Source organism: Armigeres subalbatus, chromosome 3 (assembly GCF_024139115.2).
Source record: "Armigeres subalbatus isolate Guangzhou_Male chromosome 3, GZ_Asu_2, whole genome shotgun sequence".
NCBI classification, from domain to species: domain Eukaryota; kingdom Metazoa; phylum Arthropoda; class Insecta; order Diptera; family Culicidae; genus Armigeres; species Armigeres subalbatus.
The window spans coordinates 165,989,149-166,012,800 of record NC_085141.1 but is presented as its reverse complement, the minus strand read 5'-3'; the positions used below and the strand labels follow the sequence as shown (position 1 = coordinate 166,012,800).

At 40.6% G+C, this 23,652-nt stretch overlaps 1 protein-coding gene across 5 annotated transcripts in view; it reads left to right on the top strand.

Annotated features, from left to right (window-relative positions):
• Positions 1–23,652, top strand: part of LOC134220438 (protein couch potato) — a 549,209-nt gene that overhangs the window by 479,179 nt on the left and 46,378 nt on the right. For all 5 annotated transcript variants that reach the window (XR_009981901.1, XR_009981899.1, XR_009981900.1 and 2 more), the window contains exons 3-4: positions 18,755–18,886; positions 19,098–19,160. Coding sequence is in view for 1 of the 5 variants with exons in the window: in XM_062699497.1 (XP_062555481.1) it covers positions 18,755–18,886; positions 19,098–19,160 (195 nt within the window). In the remaining 4 variants the exon portion in view is untranslated. The remainder of the gene's footprint in view (positions 1–18,754; positions 18,887–19,097; positions 19,161–23,652) is intronic.

The window sequence follows — 23,652 nt, the reverse complement described above, 5'->3', positions numbered from 1 at the left end:
TTTACATCCTGCACGGATGGATGGCTGTGACCTGTGGCTACAGTCAGCAGTAAGAATAGCAGTAGGTAACCTACGGAACGCTATGTTAACTACGTTGGGCTGCTCCCACATCGCAGCTTGGCAACTGTGCTCCGATTATTCACTTTCGGAAAACGATTCGTCCATTCCGGCCTCGGTCGACTCACGCTCGCCCAAAGACTTATGTGGTGAGCATGTAAATGGGTGTTGGAGTGGCTCAAAATATGGCCAAGACCAACAAGGATCCACATCTACACGTTGAATACAGGAAGGCGAAAGCCAACAGCGGATCCAGTCTATCGGGTTGTTTGGTTCGAGGGGTGGCGGCTTGCGAGTGCAAGAAAATTGTGCCTTTTCATTTCTTCATTTTACCGACCACCTCCACATGCGCTCCCATGTTGCAATAAATAATGCAGTGGAAAATTTATGATAGTTGCTAAGTCATGCTTGGGTCCGGAGGTTAACAAAACGCTCTCTTCAAGACATAGGAACCCTCATGCAGGTTGCATGTAACTGAGGAAAACTCCAATGGGCTTGAGTGCTAAGAACATGTGGTTCAGAAAATGTTATTTGGAGCGAACTTTAGTTTACCGAGTTGAAGATTACATGATGCTGAGCCGTTCGGAACAAATTGTTGAGTGGCTGACGGCTAGACTGTGTCTGACGAGCTTGGTTTTCAACATAATAGTATTAATTTGTTCAATGACATCTTCTTCACCGGTTACAATACAATGTGAAAACCAGAATTGAATGCTTCTCGTAATTCCTTCCACAAGAAGCAAAGAACTCATGCCAGGAAAATCCAAAGAATAAAACGTCCTAAGCTCACGACAACTGCTCCATTCCCAGACAGGGGAAATATTTGGCGTAAAAATGTAAGTAATCAAAAGCACTAGACTATACCTTGAGGAAGCGCGGGCCGGGGATCCCAAAGGAAACAAAAATACTCCGACCAAGATCCACCGCCTTGGTCGTGGGAGCAAAGATAAACAACCGAAATCTTTGCGATGCCGGAAAAAAGTTTCAATTGCTTTTCCATTTGTGGTTTCTTCTGCGAAGGAAGCTCGACTTGGTTTGATCACAATGACTGGGCCGTTGTTATGACGGTGGCGGTTCGGCAGAGGAGCTTCAATTGAATTAAATGGCTTGACATAAAGTTGGCCTGTACTAACCAAAGTTCAGGAAGAGAAATTTTCCTTCAACTTGTTTTTTGTTAAGACATCCTCATCGACGACGCATGAAGGGTTTGATAAATATCGCTACGCATGCTGAAAAATAAAATTAGGCAATACATTATTGAATTATTGCACACATTATTTGCAATAATAAAAAATGGGCTTTAATTTTATCATTTGGAACTATAAGGTTTCAGTCTTGTTCAATTCCAAAAATCGTAAAATAGCTAGGCTCCAGAGGTTCTTTGGGAAACTTGAAGAAAAAAAATTGAGACTATCTAAAAATGATTACGAAAGGTAAATGTTGCGATAATTATTCTTAAGGCATTAAAAAAAATATTTTCCTTAACTTTGATGAGATGTACGCAAACGAACAAACGAATTAATGAAAGTACTTTCTTTAGTTGAAAAGTTTAATCTTGATAGTCTTGGTGGTTGTTTCAGCGAAACGCTGCGATCGTAGAGCTGAATGCTCAAGCAACCACCTTCCAGCCAGATATCAGCAGTGTCTTTGGTGATCGTTTGCTGGGTCAATGTCAGGTATCAGCGCGTCAAGCGGTCACCAAACATTTTCTGGAAACCATGAGAAGCGGCCACTTTTCCTAGCAAATTATGAGCACTCGACGAGAATTTGCGGAAACAGTGACAAAGAAAACATCCTTAGACTTTAACGAAGTCACAAATGAAAAGCGTTGGAAGCGGTACGTAATTGTCAACTGATACTGGCTGTTAGTATACCTGTAGTGCTGGGACACTCAAGACCATCAAGACATTCAAGAAATCGTCGTTCATAAACTAGTGAACATAATGAACCAAAAGCGGCATGCATGAGCTGCCAAGGTTTTTTAATGCCTTTGATGTCTTATTGTTAACATCACTCAATATGCGAAAACTGATTTTTAGTAATGGTTTGATTTTGTCAATACGTATCTAATTTTCATATTCATTGTACTAATTATAGATAAATGCGTGATGAATTCTTAGTCGTGTCCTTTAATCGTATCTGGAGCGTATTTCAAAGTATTTTCATGAATTATGCACAAGGTTTTCTCAATCAGCTTTGCAGTTTTTGGATCTCTTTATTAATATTTGTATGATAACGTTTTATCTTCCCAGACTAATAAACGAAGATAATTTGTTGGTATTGTGGGACCCATAAAAAAATGCAATCCCTTTCATTTTGAGCAGCGAATCAATATTCGAGCAACGCCTAACAATATACCCTTTGTCATCAACCGAGTTTGTTACTGACAAACGCACCTCGCAACAAGACTTTATCAGAACCCGAACACAATATGACACGAATTATGTGCCTTGCATTCTCTGATATATCCGGAAATACGATGCTATTTTTGTAATCAGAGTTAGATTTTCGAATATTTTCATAAATCAGAAAATACGATAGCATAAAACCGAAATTTGCTGTAGATGCAAAATAATTGTATGAAAAGTTAGCAACAAAATTGTCTAATTTTTTGTTGCTGACAAACATTTTCGGGTCTTTTTCATTATTATCTCCGATAAAAACAAAGCTCTGTCTTCGATTCTCTTTTGTCGCTTGTTTCGCATGCGAATCTAATAAAAATTGATTACATATGATTATGGATCGACTGTACGTTTTCATTTAATTTATTGAACGGCTACTCAGTCTTGCACTTATTACAACATGTTTTTTATTTACCCGACGTTTCGACACGGGGATTGTGTGACAACAAAAATATTTTCCCCTTGAAAAAGACACAATCCCCGTGTCGAAACGTCGGGTAAATAAAAAACTCGTTTGAATAAGTGCAAGACTGAGTAGCCGTTCAATAAATTAAATTGATTACATAATTGTGAGAATTTAATAATCCTAATATTTTCATACTATATAAGAATTGCGGCTCTTCAAAGCGTTTTACATGACTGAGCCTACCAACTAAAAAAAACTAGTTAAAGGAATCCAGATATTTGCACTACTTTTTGAGATGCTGTGAGATTTTTGGAAATTTTTCTTTGTTTTATAATTCTTGAAGTCATTCATTCATTTATTTAGTTAACATCTAAACAGATAACACTGAATCAACAATTTGACGCCACAATGCACGGTTCGAGGCCGCATCTCTCCATCCTCGGATACGCCCCACGCTCGCCAAGTCGTTCTGCACCTGGTCTGCCCATCTCGCTCGCTGCGCTCCACGCCGTCTCGTACCTGCCGGATCGGAAGCGAACACCATCTTTGCAGGGTTGCTGTAATAATTCTTGAAATATTCTAAGGATTTTTGAAAAAAATCATTGAGATCCGGAAGGTGTTATTGAAGTATTGAATAAAGCACACCTGAAACCCGGATTTAAATGTGATTTCGTGAATAACAAATGGCGACAATCGAATTTTCATCCAATTTTGGATGCATCTATGCCCCATCATACACACTACTCGCGAAGCAGTTGAAACATCCGGAAAGAGGAGAAAATATGACTGTCGCATATGTTAATAATATGTTTTGCGGCATACTTGAATAATATCCAATTGATTCTAATCTCTAATATCTATTTCGGAGAAGGTATTTCGTTTGAACTCTCATCGGCTGGATTTATGCAAGGATGGAGGTCAATAAAATATGGGTAAACAGTCACGACTATTATTCATTAAATTCTGTGTGTGTGTGTGTGTGTGTGTGTGTGTGTGTGTGTGTGTGTGTGTGTGTGTGTGTGTGTGTGTGTGTGTGTGTGTGTGTGTGTGTGTGTGTGTGTGTGTGTGTGTGTGTGTGTGTGTGTGTGTGTGTGTGTGTGTGTGTGTGTGTGTGTGTGTGTGTGTGTGTGTGTGTGTGTGTGTGTGTGTGTGTGTGTGTGTACAAACTAACCGCCACTGTCTGGCAGTGATGTTATGGAAGAAAGCTGTCTGTTAAAACAGTCAGATTTAATCCGGGAGTTAGAAAGTGTTAGCTCTACTGCAGCTCCAGTGACCCATTTCAGAATGCCTGGTATTTCATGTCCACTCCGAGGTCACTATCACTAACAGTAAGGGGCGCCTGGTAATGCTACCGTTTATCAAATGGATAAAGGTATCATAATCAAACTTCCGGTTGCAAAATATATATATAATATATTTTGAATCCAGCGCGCATTTAGTAGAATTAATTATACATAAATTTTTAAATGGGTTATTTCTCATTCATTCAACTCAATCTCACGCGAATTCATGCCACATAATTCGAAATTTTGAAAACCAGAAAATAATTGGAACTTTCTCACCAATTTCGTCGGACCAATTCATGTCAGCTACAATCCTTAGAATGTTCCATGGGGGACCACCAGCGGAAGCTAACGGAAACATGACAACCATCACTAAGTAATATTTTCGCGTTCGTCACTATCTTGCCAAAACATTTGGTAAAATAATAAGACAATCCCTTCGTTTCTTCATCACTTTTCACTTGAAATACTTTTTCACTAGGGGTTCGCCCTCCTGTCGCTTTCATGACAATAACTGCCAGTAACCAACATCCGCCGCGTCGACACTCGGCCAAATTGATTATTATTTTAACTGGAATAAATATCGTTCACATTCGCACAACGCCTTTCTTTTCTTAAAAAATAAACTCAAATCGCGTATTTTAAACAAAATTTATGAAAATTCGGGAAAATAAAAAAAAAATTGAGACAGGAAAAACCCGACTATTATTCATTCAACTCTGGTCCAAAAATGTTCCAGCTTCGTTTAAATCTAACCGTAGTTGCATGTCAGAACAGGAATGTATATTTTTCCAAACAATCTTGTTTTTGCCTTTCCCGTACACAAACAAACTTTTTATAGAAGACCCGGACACCCATAATGTTATATACCAGGCCTGCCCAACCTTTTCAAGCCTCTTGCCAAATCTTAGAATGACCACTTGCTGGTGGGCCAGGAAATATTCGGTACATATTTTTTATACATTTTAAAAATAACCAAAGTAGAATATTTTTTTAGAATGGCGTTTTGTTTTGTAGAAGAAATGCAGGAGAAAAACAACAAAGCTCCTGGAGTTGACCAACTACCAGGAGAGCTGTTTAAATACGGTGGTGAGGCACTACTGGCTAGAGCGCTTCTTCTTCTTATTGGCATTACATCCTCGCAGCTTAGTGTTCAATAAGCACTTCCACAGTCAATAACTGCGAGGTTTCTAAGCCAGGTTACCATTTTTGCATTCGTATATCATGAGGCTAACACGATGATACTTTTATGCCCAGGGAAGTCGAGACAATTTCCAATCCAAAAATTTCCTAGAGCGGCACCGGGAATCGAACCCAGCCACCCTCAGCATCGTTTTGCTTTGTAGCCGCGCATTTTACCGCACGACTAAGGAAGGCTAGAGCGCTACACTCCCAAATTATCAAGAGTTGGGAGTATTCTGCCGCAGGAGTTGATGGAACGTGTCGTGTGTCCCATCTACAAAAAGGGCTATAAGCTGGATTGTAGCAACTACCGGTAAATCACATTCCTCAACGCGGCCTACAATGTGATCTTCCAAATTTTATGCCACCGGCTAACACGAATTGCATGAGAGTTCGTAGGCAGCAACAGGTGGGATTTATGGGTGAACGCTCTACCACGGACTAGTAGCCGTACTTCAGGTATTGCAGAAATGCCGCGAATAAAATGTGCCCACTCACCATCTATTCATCGACTACAAAACCGATACAATCGATCGGGTCCTACTATGGCAGCTTATGCAAGAACACGGATTTCCGGATAAACTGATACGGTTGATTATGGATGGATAATGGATGGATCGAGTGATGTGTATCGAGTCAGGGGCATTCTCGAGTTCCTTCGAAACTCGCAGAGGGTTACGGCGAGGTGTAACCCTCTTTCGTACCTGTTATTCAACATCGCTTTGGAGGGAGCAGCACTGCAAAAGGTCGTGATCGTCATAAGACAGCAAAGCGCTTTTTTCTATCTCGGGCGACCGAATGAAAGTATCGTGGGTTCTTTGTTCAATTTCGCATAAAAAGCAGTAATGAGAGGAAGTTGTGCTTTGTTTTGAAATTGAAATGTTTATTTTATTGTAATAGATATATGCAAAAAAATGACTATTTATTAATGATATTTATTAAATCCTCTAAGTTGAAAGTGGTGATAAACACACAAAATAAAGCAGATATTGCACACCTTCATGCACAGAATACCTTTTTCCGCCTACCCTTCTTTTAGGTCTATTATTGTTACGTTCGTCTACATAGTTATTAAACATTACGGTTTCGGAAGTCTCTCAGTGAAGATCAATAGCGACTAAAACGGTTGGCCCAGCTAACCGCATGCTACGGCGCGCTGCATATGCAGATTGAGTGTTGTTAAAAAGTTAATATAAAAGTAACTTTATTTCGACAATAAAGGCGTGCTGCCATCCTGAGTAGACGAAAATAGCTCATTAATATCAAATGTTGATAAGGCAGCAAAATGAGTTATGAACAGACGACAAAATAAATATTTTGCACTGAAATATCATGAGAAGATCAAGTTATGCTATTTGTAATAAGTGATCAATATCATGTCCCATTAGTTTGTTCTTATCCATAGCATATCTCGATATTTGAATGATCTTTCGGTGCATTTTTTTATATTGTTACCTGTTCTTTTATCTTTTATATCCCTGAAGTCCATATCATGTTTTGTTGTTTTGTTCATGGCTTCTGCTCGGGATGCTGGTCGTCTTATTTTGAATATACGATCTACGATTGATAAAACCAGCACAATAAAGAACTCATGTACAGTTTGATCAGCAAGCCTTTGTCATCACATCTCAATCCGTGTTAATTGTCTCCAAATGGTTAGAAACATCATCTGCGACGATGGGACGTAATGCTATTATTATTCAAAACTCCGATAATGAACATAAGTAAGACTAATTTGCTGTGCAAATACCATTCCAGAGTCAATTGATTTCCATGGGAACTGTTCCTCCTTGTTTACCGGATCCTTACCAACCGAAGGCATACCTACCGACGCAAATGCAAATAAATCTTCTCAGTCTACCACCTTTTGCTTGCACATTCCAGCATGATCTAGGACTTCTACACCGACGGCACCAGTTCCATATATTAGCCATGATAAAAGCGAAATCAAACAGATAACGTCCGATGGTGGGTCTGTTCTGAGAGGAGCTCACATCCAATCCACCCACTCACAGCCATATTTGAGTCGCTTCAATTCTTGATTCTTACCCGCCCCCTCTCGGTTGGACTCATATATCTCAATATGTCACGAGGATTGCTGCTATTAGTAGACCGTACATCATCTGTCCGTGGTTGAAACAGTACGACGATGTCAACAAATTTTCCATGTTAATTGAATTCATTTAACTGTGCAAAACAAGCCAAAGCTCTGCTCTCTGCAGTGAAATGTGGGGGCGCCCACAAAGAGCACCTCGTCGCCTCGTGGTCGTGCAGATTCCAGTTGTTCATAAATTGTTTACCCTTATTTTACCGCTATTATCTTCCACTCCATCTGGAGAAGACGACGAACGAAGTCCAGGAAACAGCTATACGAGGACGATATCGTTTTGCAATGGCACCAACAAGCACGTGAGGATTCGGAATTGCGACGGATGGTTCCGTTTCGTTTCCCTTCGTCTGGCATTTGGGGAAGCATTCCCCCATCGAACCAGACAGTCACTCTGTATCAGAGAACGTCAAACCGACGGCTGCCGGTGGCAGATCGTTGTGGCAAGTCTTCGGAAGACCCACAAGCAAGTCAAACATTATGCAAATAATGTTGTCAAACTGGAGTTTTTCTTTCTTGTCCCTGTCTCGATGCCTCGCGTCACCGCACTCCGCGACACGGCGATGCTGATTTCTTGGTTGTCGTTCCATGGTAAACAAAATGGTACAGCATCAGCACTAAGGAGGGTGGATTATCGACTTGATTTGTCAAAGCGTTCCCCCCTGAAAAGTTGAGGTTCTGGATGCAGATCCAGAGCATCACAAGACGGCACCAGTAAAATGGCTAATAGAAATGCAAATTGAGTGACGACAAGAAGAAATATGCAGCTGTTGGAAGCAAATCACCGACAGAGAAAGCTCGGGGTTATTGAATCTGTGCTTTAACGAATTTCCTTCGATAAAGCGGTGCTTTTTGGAACTGACATTGAATGATGGTGTCGAATGAAAAGATTAAAGGTTCCTCGAATTTGATTATGTTGTTTATGACATATTTACAGCTATCTTCTACAGCTTTAGTAAACTGAATGGCTTCAGATTTGAAGGACTTCTTCAACATTTTCAGTTTGACTCGATTGATTTTTTTCATACTCACGTTTACGTAAAGAGGAAATATTGAACAATTGCTCGATCTTGTATTAAAAAACAGCATTAATAATTGTATCATGAGTGTCCGCTCCGCTAACCGAAAGCAAACTATATTGTAGTTACATGATCTCCAGGACATGGTAGCGAACATTGCATTCAAAAGTAAGCAATTCAGTTAATTGGACTTAATAGTAAACATACCTAGGATTCTTGCACGCCCCGGGTGGTGTAAAGGACGGTCCTCAAAGATGCCATGCTTAATTTCAATCTAACGCTTGTTTGCAGATTAATTTTCGTCCCTATAAATAGTGTTTACGATATTACAGAGCAATCAAGCTTTATACAAGCTCTATAAAAGCCCTTACAGCTGATTAGGGGAAGGGGGAGGGCAATACGCCCTAGCTAAGCAAATATTGCTTCAATGTCTTAGCTGTAACAATTTTCATGGGTTTTTTACCTCATGTAACAGTTAAACAATCTAGCTAGCTAGTGTCATCTCAAAGTAGTAGAAAATCTCAATCAAATTGATAATATTCACTTTTTAAAAAAGTGGTGATATTTCGTTGCCGGAAAACTCATGAGGCAAAACATTTCTTGGTCGGAAGCTCTCACCACCAATGCACCACACGTCGGCGAATTAACACTTTGGTATGGACAGTGCATGGAGACGCGAAGTACATTATTGTAGGTTAGGCCGAAATGTTAGATGTTTCATCAAAATGTGGCAAATTTCGTTTTTTCCGTACCATCTATTATTTTGAGACTTTTTTAGCCTAACCTACATAATTTTAGGTCTAGTTTTGTGACGGTGTTTTGAGGCCTCTTCCCATACTTGAGTTGCTTTTGTCAGTCTGCTTGAAGTATTTGATACCTAGATAGGGGAGGGGGGGGGGGGTGTGGGGACATATTCCCTAGCTAAGCAAAGACTGCCTCATGCAACATTTAAACAATATTGCTACCTGATGCTATCTTTAAATTGCAAAAAAAATCAATCATATTGATAATATTATCTATCATTTCCAAAAAGTGGTGATCAGGGTTTGAATCCTAAAGAGAAAGAACAAGTCTCTCACTTATCATCTCTGTTTACATATACAATATGTGGCATACCGCGAGAAACTTTTTTCGCAAGCTGCCATGATAGAGAACTGATTCGGGAGGCTATACCCCATGATAAATGTCTTTTAGAAAGCTCCAAATGCGGGGAGCACTGGCTCTGATGATGCATTCCAACTTGTTCTACACAGCTGTGCAGTAACCAATACGAAAGGAGCGAAAATCACCATTTTTCTGTGGGGGCTGCCTATCGGATTTTGTTTTTTCGCACTTGTATACAAGTTTGATAAATTTGTTATCATGGCTTGTTATGATTCGGAACAGTTTTTGCCGCTCTTTTATCGTTGTTCGTTATCTATTGAGAGCCATTTCTGCAAACCCTGGTGGTGATATTTTGTTGCCGGAAAACTCGTGAGGCAAAACGCCTTTTAGCTGGCAGCTCTTAGGAAACAACGCACCACGCACTGGTATGGAAAGTGCATGGAGACGCATAGTACATTGTATTGTAATCCTGCAAGGGCGTTTTTCCTCGCCAAATATTTCTTCAAAATGTGGAAAATTTCGGTTTTTTTCTACCTTCCTATCGAATATTTTTTTAGCCTTGGAAGATTCTTCTTCTTATTGGCATTACATCCCCACACTGGGACAGAGCCGTCTCGCAGCTTAGTGTTCATTAAGCACTTCCACAGTTATTAACTGCGAGGTTTCTAAGCCAAGAAACCATTTTTGCATTCGTATATCATGAGGCTAACACGATGATACTTTTATGCCCAGGGGAGTCGAGACAATTTCCAATCCGAAAATTGCCTAGACCAGCACCGGGAATCGAACCCAGCCACCCTCAGCATGGTCTTGCTTTGTGGCCGCGCGTCTTAGCCTTGGAAGATTACAGATCGTGATTCCTGGATGAAAAATACCTTTCAAATGATGAATCATTTTGTAGTGAATAACGTGTCATGAGATTTTAAAATATAATTAATGATTTTCTCGATTTCATCTTTTATTTATATGCAAAAAAGCAAAAGCAATTTTAATGATAACAAAACAATAATTTCAACTTGTAATAAGACTAGTTTGTACCATCTCTTTTAATTCCACCACTTTATTGTACCGTGACAAATACGTATTTCGACCTCAACAGTAGGGTCGTCTTCAGTGTCTCGTACTTGACTCGACTTCAACTCGTTGAGGTCGAAATACGTATCTGTCAAGCCTGCAACAAAATATCACCTCCAGGGTTTGCAGAAATGGCTCTCAATAGATAACGAACAACGATAAAAGGGCGGCAAAAACTGTTCCGAATCATAACAAGCCATGATAACAAATTTATCAAACTTGTATACGAGTATGAAAAAACAAAATCCGATAGGCAGCCCCCACAGAAAAATGGTGATTTTCGCTTTGTTTTCGCTCCTTTCGTATTGGTTACTGCACAGCTGTGTAGAACAAGTTGGAATGCATCATCAGAGCCAGTGCTCCCCGCATTTGGAGCTTTATAAAAGAAATTTATCATGGGGTATAGCCTCCCGAATCAGTTCTCTATCAAGACAGCTTGCTAAAAAAGTTTCTCGCGGTATGCCACATATCGTATATTTAAACAGAAATGATAAGTGAGAGACTTGTTCTTTCTCTTTAGGATTGAAGACATTTCACTAAAAAGCTCAAAATAACTTTTTTACTAATTTCAAGACTTCTAACATCATACTTATTATAAAGAAAAGTAAAGTCACCTTCGGTTCATTGCCGATTAGTGGGTACACATTGGACATTTATCTTTGCAACATTCGTGAAACCAAGCATGGCGTCACTTAACATATAGGCACCTTTGCCGTGGAATGTGTCCCTTGTCTGATTTTGAAACGCTACTGAACCTAGCGATGGAAGTCAACTCAACTTAACTCAACAACGAGCATAAGACAGAGCAACAGCGCACGCTTTTCTGTTGCTTTCTTTCGCCTTGGATATACGGGGGCCGTTCGTCAATTGTTGGTACACAAAGAGTTCACTTTAAATCATACTGTTTGTTCTATGATGACTATTTGTTTTGTGATGGCATGCACCACACTTGTGCCTTTCCTTGCCATACCTATTCAGATTGTCGGTAAAATCGGCTGGTGCAAAAAGTTCGTCACTGAACATATTCCGCACAGATCACACAGGAAATATTCAAGTGAGTCGTCACGTTTGCTCTTCGTAGACTGCTTTGTATTGGGTTTCCTACGTCGCTTGCCGGCTTTCTTGATAGTTTCTATATCCTTCGATGCCTGGGCCTCCTTCGAAACCGTACGGTACGGACTTAATGTGAGCACTGTTTCCTTTCTTTTCCTCTTTCGCGACACCTTTCGGGTGTCTTGGGAAGCGGTATTATGGCCGATGAAGAAACTGCAAAGCTCGCGAGGTTCCCGGCGCACAGTTTTCTTTATCGTCAGCTTCAGCATTTCAGCAATCGGATCAACAGGTTCATAGCTGCTTAATGCCATCCGGTTTTCTTCGTATTCATTGTCAGGGAAATCTGAAAGCTTCAACGCCATCTCCAGTCCAGCATCTTGATCACTTGTACCGTTGATGCGAATCGGGTTGCTGCATGCCTGTTCCGGGGCACCAATTTTGTCTTAGCAAATCCGTTGAAATTAATGTACCTACCTGGGTACCTTGTTGGCTACAGCGTCGATACACCTATGTCTGGTGTATTGTAGAGGTCCATAATCATCGGTCTTGGGCGATGTTCCTCCAGTTTTCCCGAACGTTCATGGTCCCCAGGTCAGATTCCATCGCGTGCAGCCAGCGTGTTCGTGGCCTTCCACGAAGTCACCGGCGTCTATCTGGTTCTCTATTGAATATTGTTTTTGCTATTCTTCCTTCCGAAATTCGCACTAAGTGACCAGACCACTGAAGTCTGCCGTATTTTATATGATTCACAATATTTTCTTCTTTGTATACTTGATACAGCTCATGATTCATGCGTCTGCACCCCACACCATTTTCTAGTTTCCTCCGAATCTGGTACGCAGCACTTTTCGTTCGAAACCCCCGAAAACTCTCCGGTCCGCCTCTTTTAACGTCCATGCTTCATGTCCATAAAGGGCCACTGGTAGAATCAGAGTTTTATGTAGAGCAAATTTCGTTTCCGTCTGCATGTTGCGGGACCTAAGCTGGTTACGTTATCCGTAGAAGACCCTTTTCGCACCAGCAAAACATCTTTTCACTTCACGGGAAACGTCATTATCACATGTCATAAGCGTTCCAAGGTAAACAAATTCTTTAACAACTTCAAACACATCCCCAACAAGCACTACGTTAGCACCAACACCACTAGGTCTTTCTCTGCCACCATGTACTTTGTCTTGGTAGAGTTAAAGGTTAAGCATATCCTCACCGTCTCCCTCTTCAATGGGACAAAAGCCTCCACTACTGCTCTGCAATCGATTCCAATAAGGTGGATGTCGTCCGCAAAGCCCAGGAGCATATGCGACCGTGTGATGCTAGTGCCGTTCCTCGGCACGCTAGATCTACTCGGGTGTAATGTTCAACAATAAATTCGAAAGTGCATCACCATGCTTCAATCCGTCTAAGGTCACAAACGAGGTTGACACTTCGTCTGCAATCCGAATACTTGATTTCGAGCCATCCAGCGTTGCACGTATCAGTCTAATCAGTTTCGCCGGAAAACCATGTTCGGACATTATCTACCACCGCTTATTTCTTTTCACTGAATCGTACGCTGCTTTGAAATCAATGAACAGATTGTGAGTCTGTAAGTTGTACTCCCGGAATTTATCAAGGATCATCCGCAGATTAAACATCTGATCCATCGTTGATCGGCCCTCACGAAAACCTGCCAGGTATTCGCCGAGGAAGAACTCCTCAAGTGGTCTCATTCTGTTAAACAGGATACGCGTCATAATTTTGTACGACGACTCCAGAAGGGTGATCGCTCTGTAATTGCCACACTCTAGTCTGTGCCCTTTCTTATAGATTGGGTAGATTCGGCATATGAGGCCATCCAACCAGCCGGCAGGCAGTTCTTCGTCCTTCCATATTTCCTGGATAATGTGGTGGATCGAATGATGCAGCTGCTCACATCCGTGTTTGAGAAGCTTGACCGGGATCTCGTCCTTCCAAGCAGATTTATTGTTTTTCAGCTCGCTTAGAGCCGTCTTTACCTCACCCAGCGTTTCGTTGGTGGTTCCTTGACCGTCGCCGACTATGTCTATCCTGCTCCTTAATACACCTTCGTTTTCACCGTTCAACAAATCTTTGAAGTGCTCCTTCCACCTGGCTGCCACCATAGTCTTGTCTGTCAGCAAATTCCCCTCTGGTCAATGCACATGGCGGCCACTGGCGCAGTCTTATGCCGCGTGCCATTGACAGTTGCGTAAAACCACCTTATATTGTTTCTATCCATGTTCTCCTGCGCTTCAGCTATCACACTCTCTTCGCGTTTCCTTTTTTTCTGCGGTGGATTCGTTTCTCTTCTGCCCCTGCTACACTGTACCGCTCTCTGTTGAAAAGGGGACGAGCCACTAGCATTCGTCTGACACCCAATCATTTCGTTGGCGTCCGCATTTTTCTCGTCCGTCACCCAATCATTTCGTTGGCATCGCTGTGCAGTGCCTAACACTTCCTGCGGCCAGATCCGGTAGCAGCTTCTGGTGGTACTGTTCAGCAACTCCTTCAAACCGTCCGTTAATCAGCACGTGGTATATCTGTGAGCAAGTTTCTCCACTCGGATGTTGCCAGGTGTGTTTGCGTATATTCTTACGTGCGAAGTAGATACTGCTGTTTGCCATCCCTCTAGCATCAGCAAAGGGCACAAGTCGCAAACCATTATCGTTGGTGGCGGAATAAAGGCTTTCCATACCAATGATGTTTTAATATAATCCTTTCCAAAAAGTTCACTCAGCTCATTTACCTGGATTTTTGACAGCTGTATTTGTCGACTGCCCTGGAGAGATGCGTCTTTAGTACAACATTTGAATCCGGTGAATGCAGTGCGGTGGAAAGCTGATGCGAGACGTGGTTCCGGCTTGCTTTTTTTTTTTCCAAAAAACGCAATTTTTTTGGTAAGTGAGATGTGACCATCAAGCAGCAACAATATCGGGTTCGATTCTATTGGTCGAGTGTGTTCTAGGAAGCGATCGAAATATGTGTCGAAGTCAAAAGGCATCCACTTGTGTGGGCTTCCTGTTTATTCAAGGAGATCGAAAAAAGATATCAACAACAACTGGATTGAATCCTTGCAGACGAGCAGCTGACGTGAGTTCTACAATCCTGAGATAAAGTCCGTGGTGCCTGGTTTCTAGATTGCGTAAATCATCAGGACCAATTCCGTAGCATCGTGTTTCAAGCTCCAAATGTGATTAAACAATTTTCTCCTGCTGTGCGTTGAAACGACTCAAACTTAGCATCAGCTACATTGCAAATGTTTCTCTTTGGAACTTCGTGTTCTTTAGCGGCTCGTTTCCCTGAAATGCCTTCTTCGGTTTCGCACTGCCACTTCCATTCTGGCCAGTTACCAACTTTTCTGGGGCAAGATTCGCTGGTTTCATACTGTAATATACACTTTCTCGATATTTTGTTTCTTGATTATTGGTTGCAATATTATGGAGCTCCCATTTTGACGCTCATTGCAAAATCTATATACATAAAAATGATTTTCTGTCTGTCTGAACCTTATAGACTCCGAAACTACTGAACCGATCGGCGTGAACATTTGTATGCTGAGGTTTTTGTGGCCGGGGAAGGTTGCTTTTGAATTCGCTAATTTTTTCTACTTCCTCTTCTTCAATGGCTCTACATTCCAACTGGAGCTTGGCTTGCTTTCCATGGAAACTTTGCTTGCTTGGCCTTCTTCTTCTTCTACAATGGCTCTACATTCCAACTGGAACTTAGCCTGCTTTTCAACTTAGTATTTTATTAGCATTTCCTTAGTTACCCAAGCAGCACGCGCAACATCTTTCAATTAGGTGTTTGTTCCTAATAAATTGCATTGAAGACACTGGCAATACATCGAGTCACATTGAAGCCACTTCCCAGTTTCAAAAAATCACAATGTTTCATTTCCGTTTAAGTGGCGTCGCAATATTCTACCCATCTGACTTCTTGGGTGGTTTAAAATTCGATGTGTGTCATATCAGAAACAAAACAGATAAGTTGCAGAATTTATAACACTTCGGTCCATTGCTGTTACGACAATGTTTCTGATATGTTGCAAAACACTTTGAGCTCAGCTGGAGCAGTATTTTATTTTTGACAGTCCCCTGCATGTTCCGTATAAGGTACAATGAAGTTACAACTGACTTTGTTGTTTATGTAGTGCACTTGTAGCAGAATCTCCAAATAGAATTGTTGGTGTGATGGTTATAGTAGAAGGCTGCAAATCTCAAGGTCCATGGTTCGATTCCCGGTTTGTTTTTGTGTTTTTATTTTCTTTGTAGCCGCAATATGTTGCAAATAGGCTCCACCTCTTGCGCTTTTTGTGTCACAAAGGAGTTCCCAATACGACCCGTTGTGCTTAAGTCAGACCTTTAGTAAGTCACACCACAGTTGTTGTTACTCACTGAGAAACAAGAGGTGTTGCTTGGGTATTAGTTGAAAGCATTTCTATGCCCGCCATTGCATGAGTATGTATCTTGTGTGGCAAGTACAATGGATACACTTTGCCCAAGGAGTCAAGAATATGCCCAACCCAAATCGAACTCGCCATCTCCGGATTGGTATTCCTACGCATTTGCTCGCAAGGCTACTGAAGACTCCAGCTTGCTTGATATGGAAGCGTAAAAAGAACAGCAGCACAATCGAAGCGAATTTGGTTACTGCACTGTTACGTTACTGTTACTGTTACTTTGGTTACTGTTACGTGGGTCCTAAAGATTGCTCAAAAAGTAATAGTAATATAAATAGTTGTTCAGTTTTTTTTTTAAGAATTTAAAGGAGACTGAAATTATGTGTTGCCTAAAACTGGGTGGACTGTATCGACTGGGTGGCGTTGTGTTTCATGCTTCCCCAACCAGGGCTTTTCGATCAATTTACCGTAGATACGACGTAGTTTTTCGCTAGTATTTGTTAGTATTTCTGGATACTGTCGAAAGTTTAAAGTTAGTTGCCCCTTGGACACAACGATAGAATCGCGGCGATGAAATCGTTTAGGTCTGGGGGAGCCTTAAATGTTAAAACTTGCTGGCTGCTTGGCAAGAGATAAAATTGTTGTTAATCTTCTTACTTCACAAAACTATATGAATATCGTATCATTTTCTACTTAATTGAGACCTTCCCGATCCCTGGATATTTAAAGTCCATCTATTTTCTATCGTTTTAGGTACTATATTTGACACCTTTGTCACTGGATTATTTATAGAGGTGTGAAACTTGGGCAAAATTTGATATCGGCAACATCCTTTCGTACACCTCATCCCACGAGAGTCAATCGACTTCCAACTCTAGTTTAGATCCCCTGTCAGACTCGCAAACAAAGGCACTTGAATGGTTGATAAATTATTTCTCGCCGAATGAAAATTTTACAACCAACCTCCACCGGTGCGCAAAACCCCTATCTAATTATGTGATGATGGGTTGGTGTCCCCTTACGTATGACTGTGTATGTTTGTGTACAAAAGTGCCTGTCGAAATTAATTCAATATTCTAGCGCAGGGGGTCCTACCAAACTCTCCACCCATCCACCCCTGTTTCATCCTTTTCCCAACTATAAATAATGACGGGTTGGAGACCATACCTGTCTGAAACACTTGTGTCCTGTTTCACCGTTCACCACTTACTCTTCACCAACGGTTCCTGGTGAGCCTTTTCTATGAAATTTTAAATAACTTGTTCAACAAAGATTTATCGTACATGAGGCAACGCACGAGAGGAAACGTCCAAAGTGGAGTCAGGACCCCTTTCCACGACAGCAAAGAAGAACCATGTGGTCGCACACCTACTAGTAGATACCTTGGAAAATGGCTGAATTAATGATGAGCATATTACGGCGCTGAAAATTAATGAGTCGCTTTCCTCCTGACATACATGTAACATCTGCCCACAGTTCCCACGATAAGAGAACGTCGCCACTACTCCCACATGCAGGCCGAAGCAGGATATGAAAATTGACTAGCCCTATTTTATGCTTCTGTATGCTGCACAGCTCCATTGCTGTTAACTTTTCTGCATATAACCTGGTCCAGAGTTAAGTGTTTCAATATTGATACCACAGAAGCTATTTTGCAAGGGTGTGGTATCAGACGGGTCATGCGATAAAGCAAACTTCTTGGATAGGAATGGGAAAGTGCCATGGCAAGTTAGAGTAAGTTTCAAATGGATGTTAACTTGAATTTGAAGTATGCACTAATATTTTCGGAAGCTTGAAAAAGATCCACAACGAAGATAAGTAAACAATCCATCTTTGGTTTCTAGCTCCAATGCTCGTGATCTGACTTATCGCGAGTTTGTTGTTGTTCACCTTTCTGTTTGACTAATTAATTCAATTTAATTCACACTCCAATGAAACAAGTTGATCTGTTCTCCTCGTTCGAAAAACTTTTCGCTGTCCCATAGAGCGATTGTTTTCTGTATCGGGAAACGTTCAATTATTATGTCATGGCGATATCAATTTGGAAAGCGTGGGAGTATATGGAGTTGGAGTGAACGGCGCTGTCTTGTGTGACGTAATTCGTACAGTCACAAATATGTTATTCGAGGAAATGTACGTTAAAAATCAATACTTTGTTTCAGCTAAATATCTAGGTTCTTCAAATATCTTGAACGAAATAAAAATACATTTATGGATAATTAAATGATTATTCAATTAACTGAGACACAGTGTCTTAAGAAATTTATAAATAAAGTAAATATTAGAAAATAAAAAAAAATATTCCTTCAAAAACACATGCACACACACATTAATTACCTAATTCGATTTTTGATTCAGTGTGTTATTATTTAAGGTTAACTCGTGTTACCTCCTTTCAATAACATAAGGACAGTAACCCGTTTTTCACGTAATTCTCAACGGAATGTTTAATTGTTATGAATTATACCTTCAGAACTTGTATAAAAAATTATAAAGGAACACAATTCTTGTAGAAAAAATATTTCACATTTTGCGAAACATTTGAAAATCGTTTAATTAGGAAAACTACACAAGCCTATTGTAATTTGCATTTTGATATGAAGATACCATTTGAGAACAAACGCCCTAAACACCTCATTAATAATCCTACCATTCTTTCTCTTCCCTCCAGGTGCGCACTTTGTTCGTCAGTGGATTGCCGATGGACGCGAAGCCCAGGGAATTGTACCTACTGTTCAGAGCCTACGAGGGCTACGAAGGTTCACTGTTGAAGGTTACCAGCAAAAATGGCAAGACAGCATCGGTAAGTAAGCCCGATTCTCATCACACTCGCTCGTGGGGTGGGCCTTGACTTTATTCTCTGTCTGCCGTAATCCTCCGGTCGTCCAAAAACACGCAATTTTCCGTAATCAGATAGCGCCCCGGCTCCCCTTAACGCTGGCGTCCTGGAACTCGGATAATTGGATTAAAAGTGATGGAAAAACCTATTGAATGTTTTCTCTCTTTTTTTGTAGCCGGTGGGCTTTGTCACGTTCAGCACACGTTCCGGGGCAGAGGCAGCCAAACAGGATCTACAGGTAATTAAATTGCTATAGCACTTCCCTTCTCCTGTGCTCTCTTTTGTAAGCTCCAAATTTTAGATATATAGACCTAACGTGCCCTCCCTAGTATTATTTTGTTTTGTATTTTGTTTTGTACTTTACTCTATTGATTGTATCCTCTAGGCTGTGCACTTTTTAACTCAAAATTTATCCCCCATAGCTAATAATTTTTACGGTGAATTAGAAGTCAGAAGTTAGGAAATTTCGATTAACACGAGTCACATTAGATGAACAAAATAAAATAGCCACCGTTACCAATAACGACCTTTTTTACAACCGTCCATTATATACACTTAGTGGTAGCACCGCATTCAAAGCAAGGCGAGTTTGGAACACTCTCAAACGACTGATTTCACTTGGAATTCACTCCTTTTGCTCACACCTTTTCTTCCTACATTCACTTTACACCCGGAAGTTTGTCACCGTTCAGATCAACCAGAACCGTTTCACACCGCGCGCAATTTTTTTTCCATACAAATGCATCACAACAGCCCCCTCGCGAATTTATAATCTCCGTTCGAAAATTCTTCCACCCAGTTCTCTTGTTTAACTGTATGAATATTGTAAATTATGTGTTTTTTCTGTTCTGCATTCTTAAATTTGAATTTTGTTCTTGTTTTTTTCTGTTAATCAATAATTATTTCAATTGGTTTCTAACAAACGCTTATAAATGAGGTGTTTGAAAAACTACACTGTCCTATTTTCTTGTTTAGTAATTATAACTGTGTTATTTTATCTGTCTTAACATTTCCGATTATTCAAATCACCAACTACCATAAAAATTGAAAAAAATGTTTCACAAAAACAAAATTCAAATTACCCTTCGGCAATTTCTCTAGCAAAACCAGCAAACATCCAATAGCAAACATTCAAAAGAGGGAGATATCTAGCCATTTTGCACCACTTCCACACAGTTTTGTTTATTCAACTCTCTATACCTTGCTCAATTTTTATATCGCAAACAACATCAGTGAATCGAAGCAGATTATGAAGGCAAACAGAAGGAATCGTACTAATTATATCCATCTTTTTGATTTTTGAGCTTTTAAATGATGGAAAATAACATTAGTGCAGCGTCTTGTGGAACATAGTTACAATAAATACAATACATAGAATAAAAAGGATGCGAAACGCATGAAATACATCAACTAAAAGTCGCACTTTGTTGGCTGTATGTCACAAAAGGATCATTCTATGCAATCAAAGTGCATTACATAAATTGCTTAAGGGAAGGTTCCAGTAAATTTGTCCCAAAATTTGGATTTTTCCCGAACTGGTAAGAGTTAGAAATCTGATTTTTCTGTATTGTAAAAAATGTTGAAATGTTAATTAAGTCATGCTCTCTAATCTCAATTTTGATTCAAACGTGATACATCAAAATGGCGAGCAATATGGCCGTCCGAAAACACCTTTGCAAAACTGCGGTGGCCCTAGCGTTTAACCATTAGAACAAATCACTTCGGTTTTTTTAGCTTTAGAGAATCTGAATCTAAAGAATGACCTTTTGACATGGTGAAATTTTGAGTTTAAAAGTCTTTTTCAAAAAAAAAAAAATAAAAAACAAAAACCACAACTTGTTTTCAAACGGCCATCCCTTTGTCAATTTGTACCTTTTTTGACTTTTTTTTGTAAATTCCAATCTGCAAGCTATGTGAATCATAGACCAACGCAAAATGAGCAACCCGGTAGAAATTCTGACGTTTGAACGGGTCGTATTCGTATAATAACCGCAAAATGAACTTTTGTTGAAGTGAATACCCACACAAGTGTAGAGCTCACGCAGTTTTGCTGAGATGTTTCCGGACGGTTGCTATATCAGCAAATATTTTGATTCTTCATCTTTGAAACAAAATTGGAATTATAAATTCTTAGTGGATTCAATCGCAAACGAGCCAATAATAGTGGTACGTATGTATATTTTGCCTATCACTTATCACAACAAGAAGTGAGCCATTTTTATTGAAAAGTCTCACAGTATTTCAGTTAGAACTGAGTAATGAGAAGTGAGAAACGAAGGATGAGAAGCATAACGTCTCGTTTCTCATTTATATTTCTCACTTCTCATTCCATTTTCGACCATACATAGAACACGACGTTTATATTGTGTGACCCAAATGAAATTTTCAGCCATACAACCTAAAAAACGAACGTCATGTACAGCCAAACGACATGTTCAGGCAAATGACCCTTTCTACCAAACGACCAATTCGGCCAAACGACATTTTCGGCCAAATGACCTGTTAGGCCAAACAACAAACAACGAATAGCTAGGGCTTTGGAACATTTCGTCGAATGACGTTTGGTTGAATCACATTTCGTAGAAAGAACATTTAGTCGAAGAGGCATTTGGTCGAATGGACATTTCGAATTAATTACAGCATAGATTTTCTTGTTCTTCTTATGGATAGTCTTTCTTCACTAAGTATTAGGGTGCCAATGAAAATCGATTTTTTGAATTCCAAAAGCTAGTAGTGCTCAAAAGTTTCATCTCCTCGAAAAAAGTCCCTATGCAAAATATCCGCTCAATCGGACTTTGTTAAGTGTTTGATCAAAGCGGTCAAAGTTTGACTTTTAGGAAACATGAAAATTTGCCAATACGGGAGGGGGGGGGATGGTTGGTTGGGTTGTGGTTGTACAGGAAAATTTCGAAATCGAACTTTTATTTTTAATGCCAAATGTGTTAGAAATGCATAAAACGTCGAGATCTGGTCTCAGTTCGGTTTTTTTTCTCGATAGAATGAGTTTGGGATTTAGAAAATTTTTGTCTTAGCAATACATGAAACGTCGAGATGTGGTGTTATCTCTTAAACAAATTTTTTGAAAAACATTTGGCATGAAAAAAATCCCGAAAAGTCATTTTTTTTAAATTCCATCCGATGTCGACGTTTCATGGATTTATTTCTAAGAAAATAAATTTCTTAAAAATAAAAAATTGACTCGAAATTTTCCTGTAACCCCAAACCACTCCCCCTCCCCCATGTCTCAAAAAAGTCAAACTATGTTCGCTTTGGTCAAACCGTTAACGAAGCTCATCAAATCATAATCCGTTAATATTTACCGAAAAACTTATTTTCAACCAAATGGCCATTCGATCTAATGCCCCTTAGAAATAATATCCTTCGGCCTAAATGTTATTCGACGAAATGCCTTTAGACCAAATGGTGTAGCTTTGAATAGCTTGATTGGCCGAACGACATTTTCAGCCAATGACGTTTTTGTCCAAACTGCTTTGGGTCATATAACCGGGTGTATGACTTACGGTCGAAAATATTATTTAGTCAAATGGCATTCGCCCCAAAGGCTTTCGGCCGAATGGCTTTCGGCCAAACGGCCTCGTTTAAAGGCGTTTATTGCTCATGGGGAAATTGAAGAGTTATATTCTTTTTGCCGTTCTTCTACAGCCAACTCAATGCCATCGTAGATAGAATTCCGAAAGATGATATCAAATCTATGTGGATGACTTCAATGCGAAGATCTGCACTGACAACTCGGACCATGGGCACATTATGGGACGCCATGGTCTCGGAAAAATTAGCGAAAACGGAGAACTTTTAGCCGAATTCTATGATAATAACGACATGGTGATCGGGGATCGCTCTTCCCTCATCGATCGGTTCACAAGGTCACGTGGGTCTCACGTGACGGCTTTACAGAAAATGGTATCGACCACATGATGCCACGGTGAAATGGTTCTTCGTTGAAGAACTGGAGACACGTGTTGCAGATATTCCGGAAGGTGGCAACGTGGAAGACCAATGGACCGCCATCAAGAATGCCTTCATCGCCACCAGCAAGAATAATCTCGGCGAACTGCGCACCCAAAGAAAACAATGTACCACCGATGAGACATGGAGGAAGATAGAGGAGCGAAGAGAAGCCAAAGTCACGAAAGAGCAAGAAAACCCAGAGGAGCCAAAATCTTAGTGACACGTTCATGCCGACGGAACAAGCGAGCGTGGGCAGACTCTCTGGCCGCTGAAGGAGAAAGAGCCGCAGCAACCGAGGACGTTCGCCTCTTCTACGTTATCTCACGACGCTTAAGCTGGAGGAGGATGAATACAACGATGCCTGTGAAAGACGCGAATGGTCAGCTATTGACCGGCTCAACTGACCCGCTGAAACACTGGTTCGAGCACTTCGAATAACTTCTTCAAGTGCCAGCTTGGCCGTCACCTCCATGGCATGATCTGGCTAGGATCCGATGTGTAACACGCATCAATACCGAAGCTCCATCACTGCTAAAATTTCAAACAGCCGTCCAAAGCATGAAATCGAACAAAGCCCCGGGGTCGATCGCATATCAGCCGAGATGCTCAAAGCGGACTCCATGACATCCACTCAACTACGCATCGTTTATTTCGTAATATATGAGTCACCGCAACTTTCCCGGTCATCTGAATGTATGGTATTTTAGTGAATGTGCTCGGAAAGGGTGACCTGGCAGTATGCGGTAACTGGCGAGGTATTA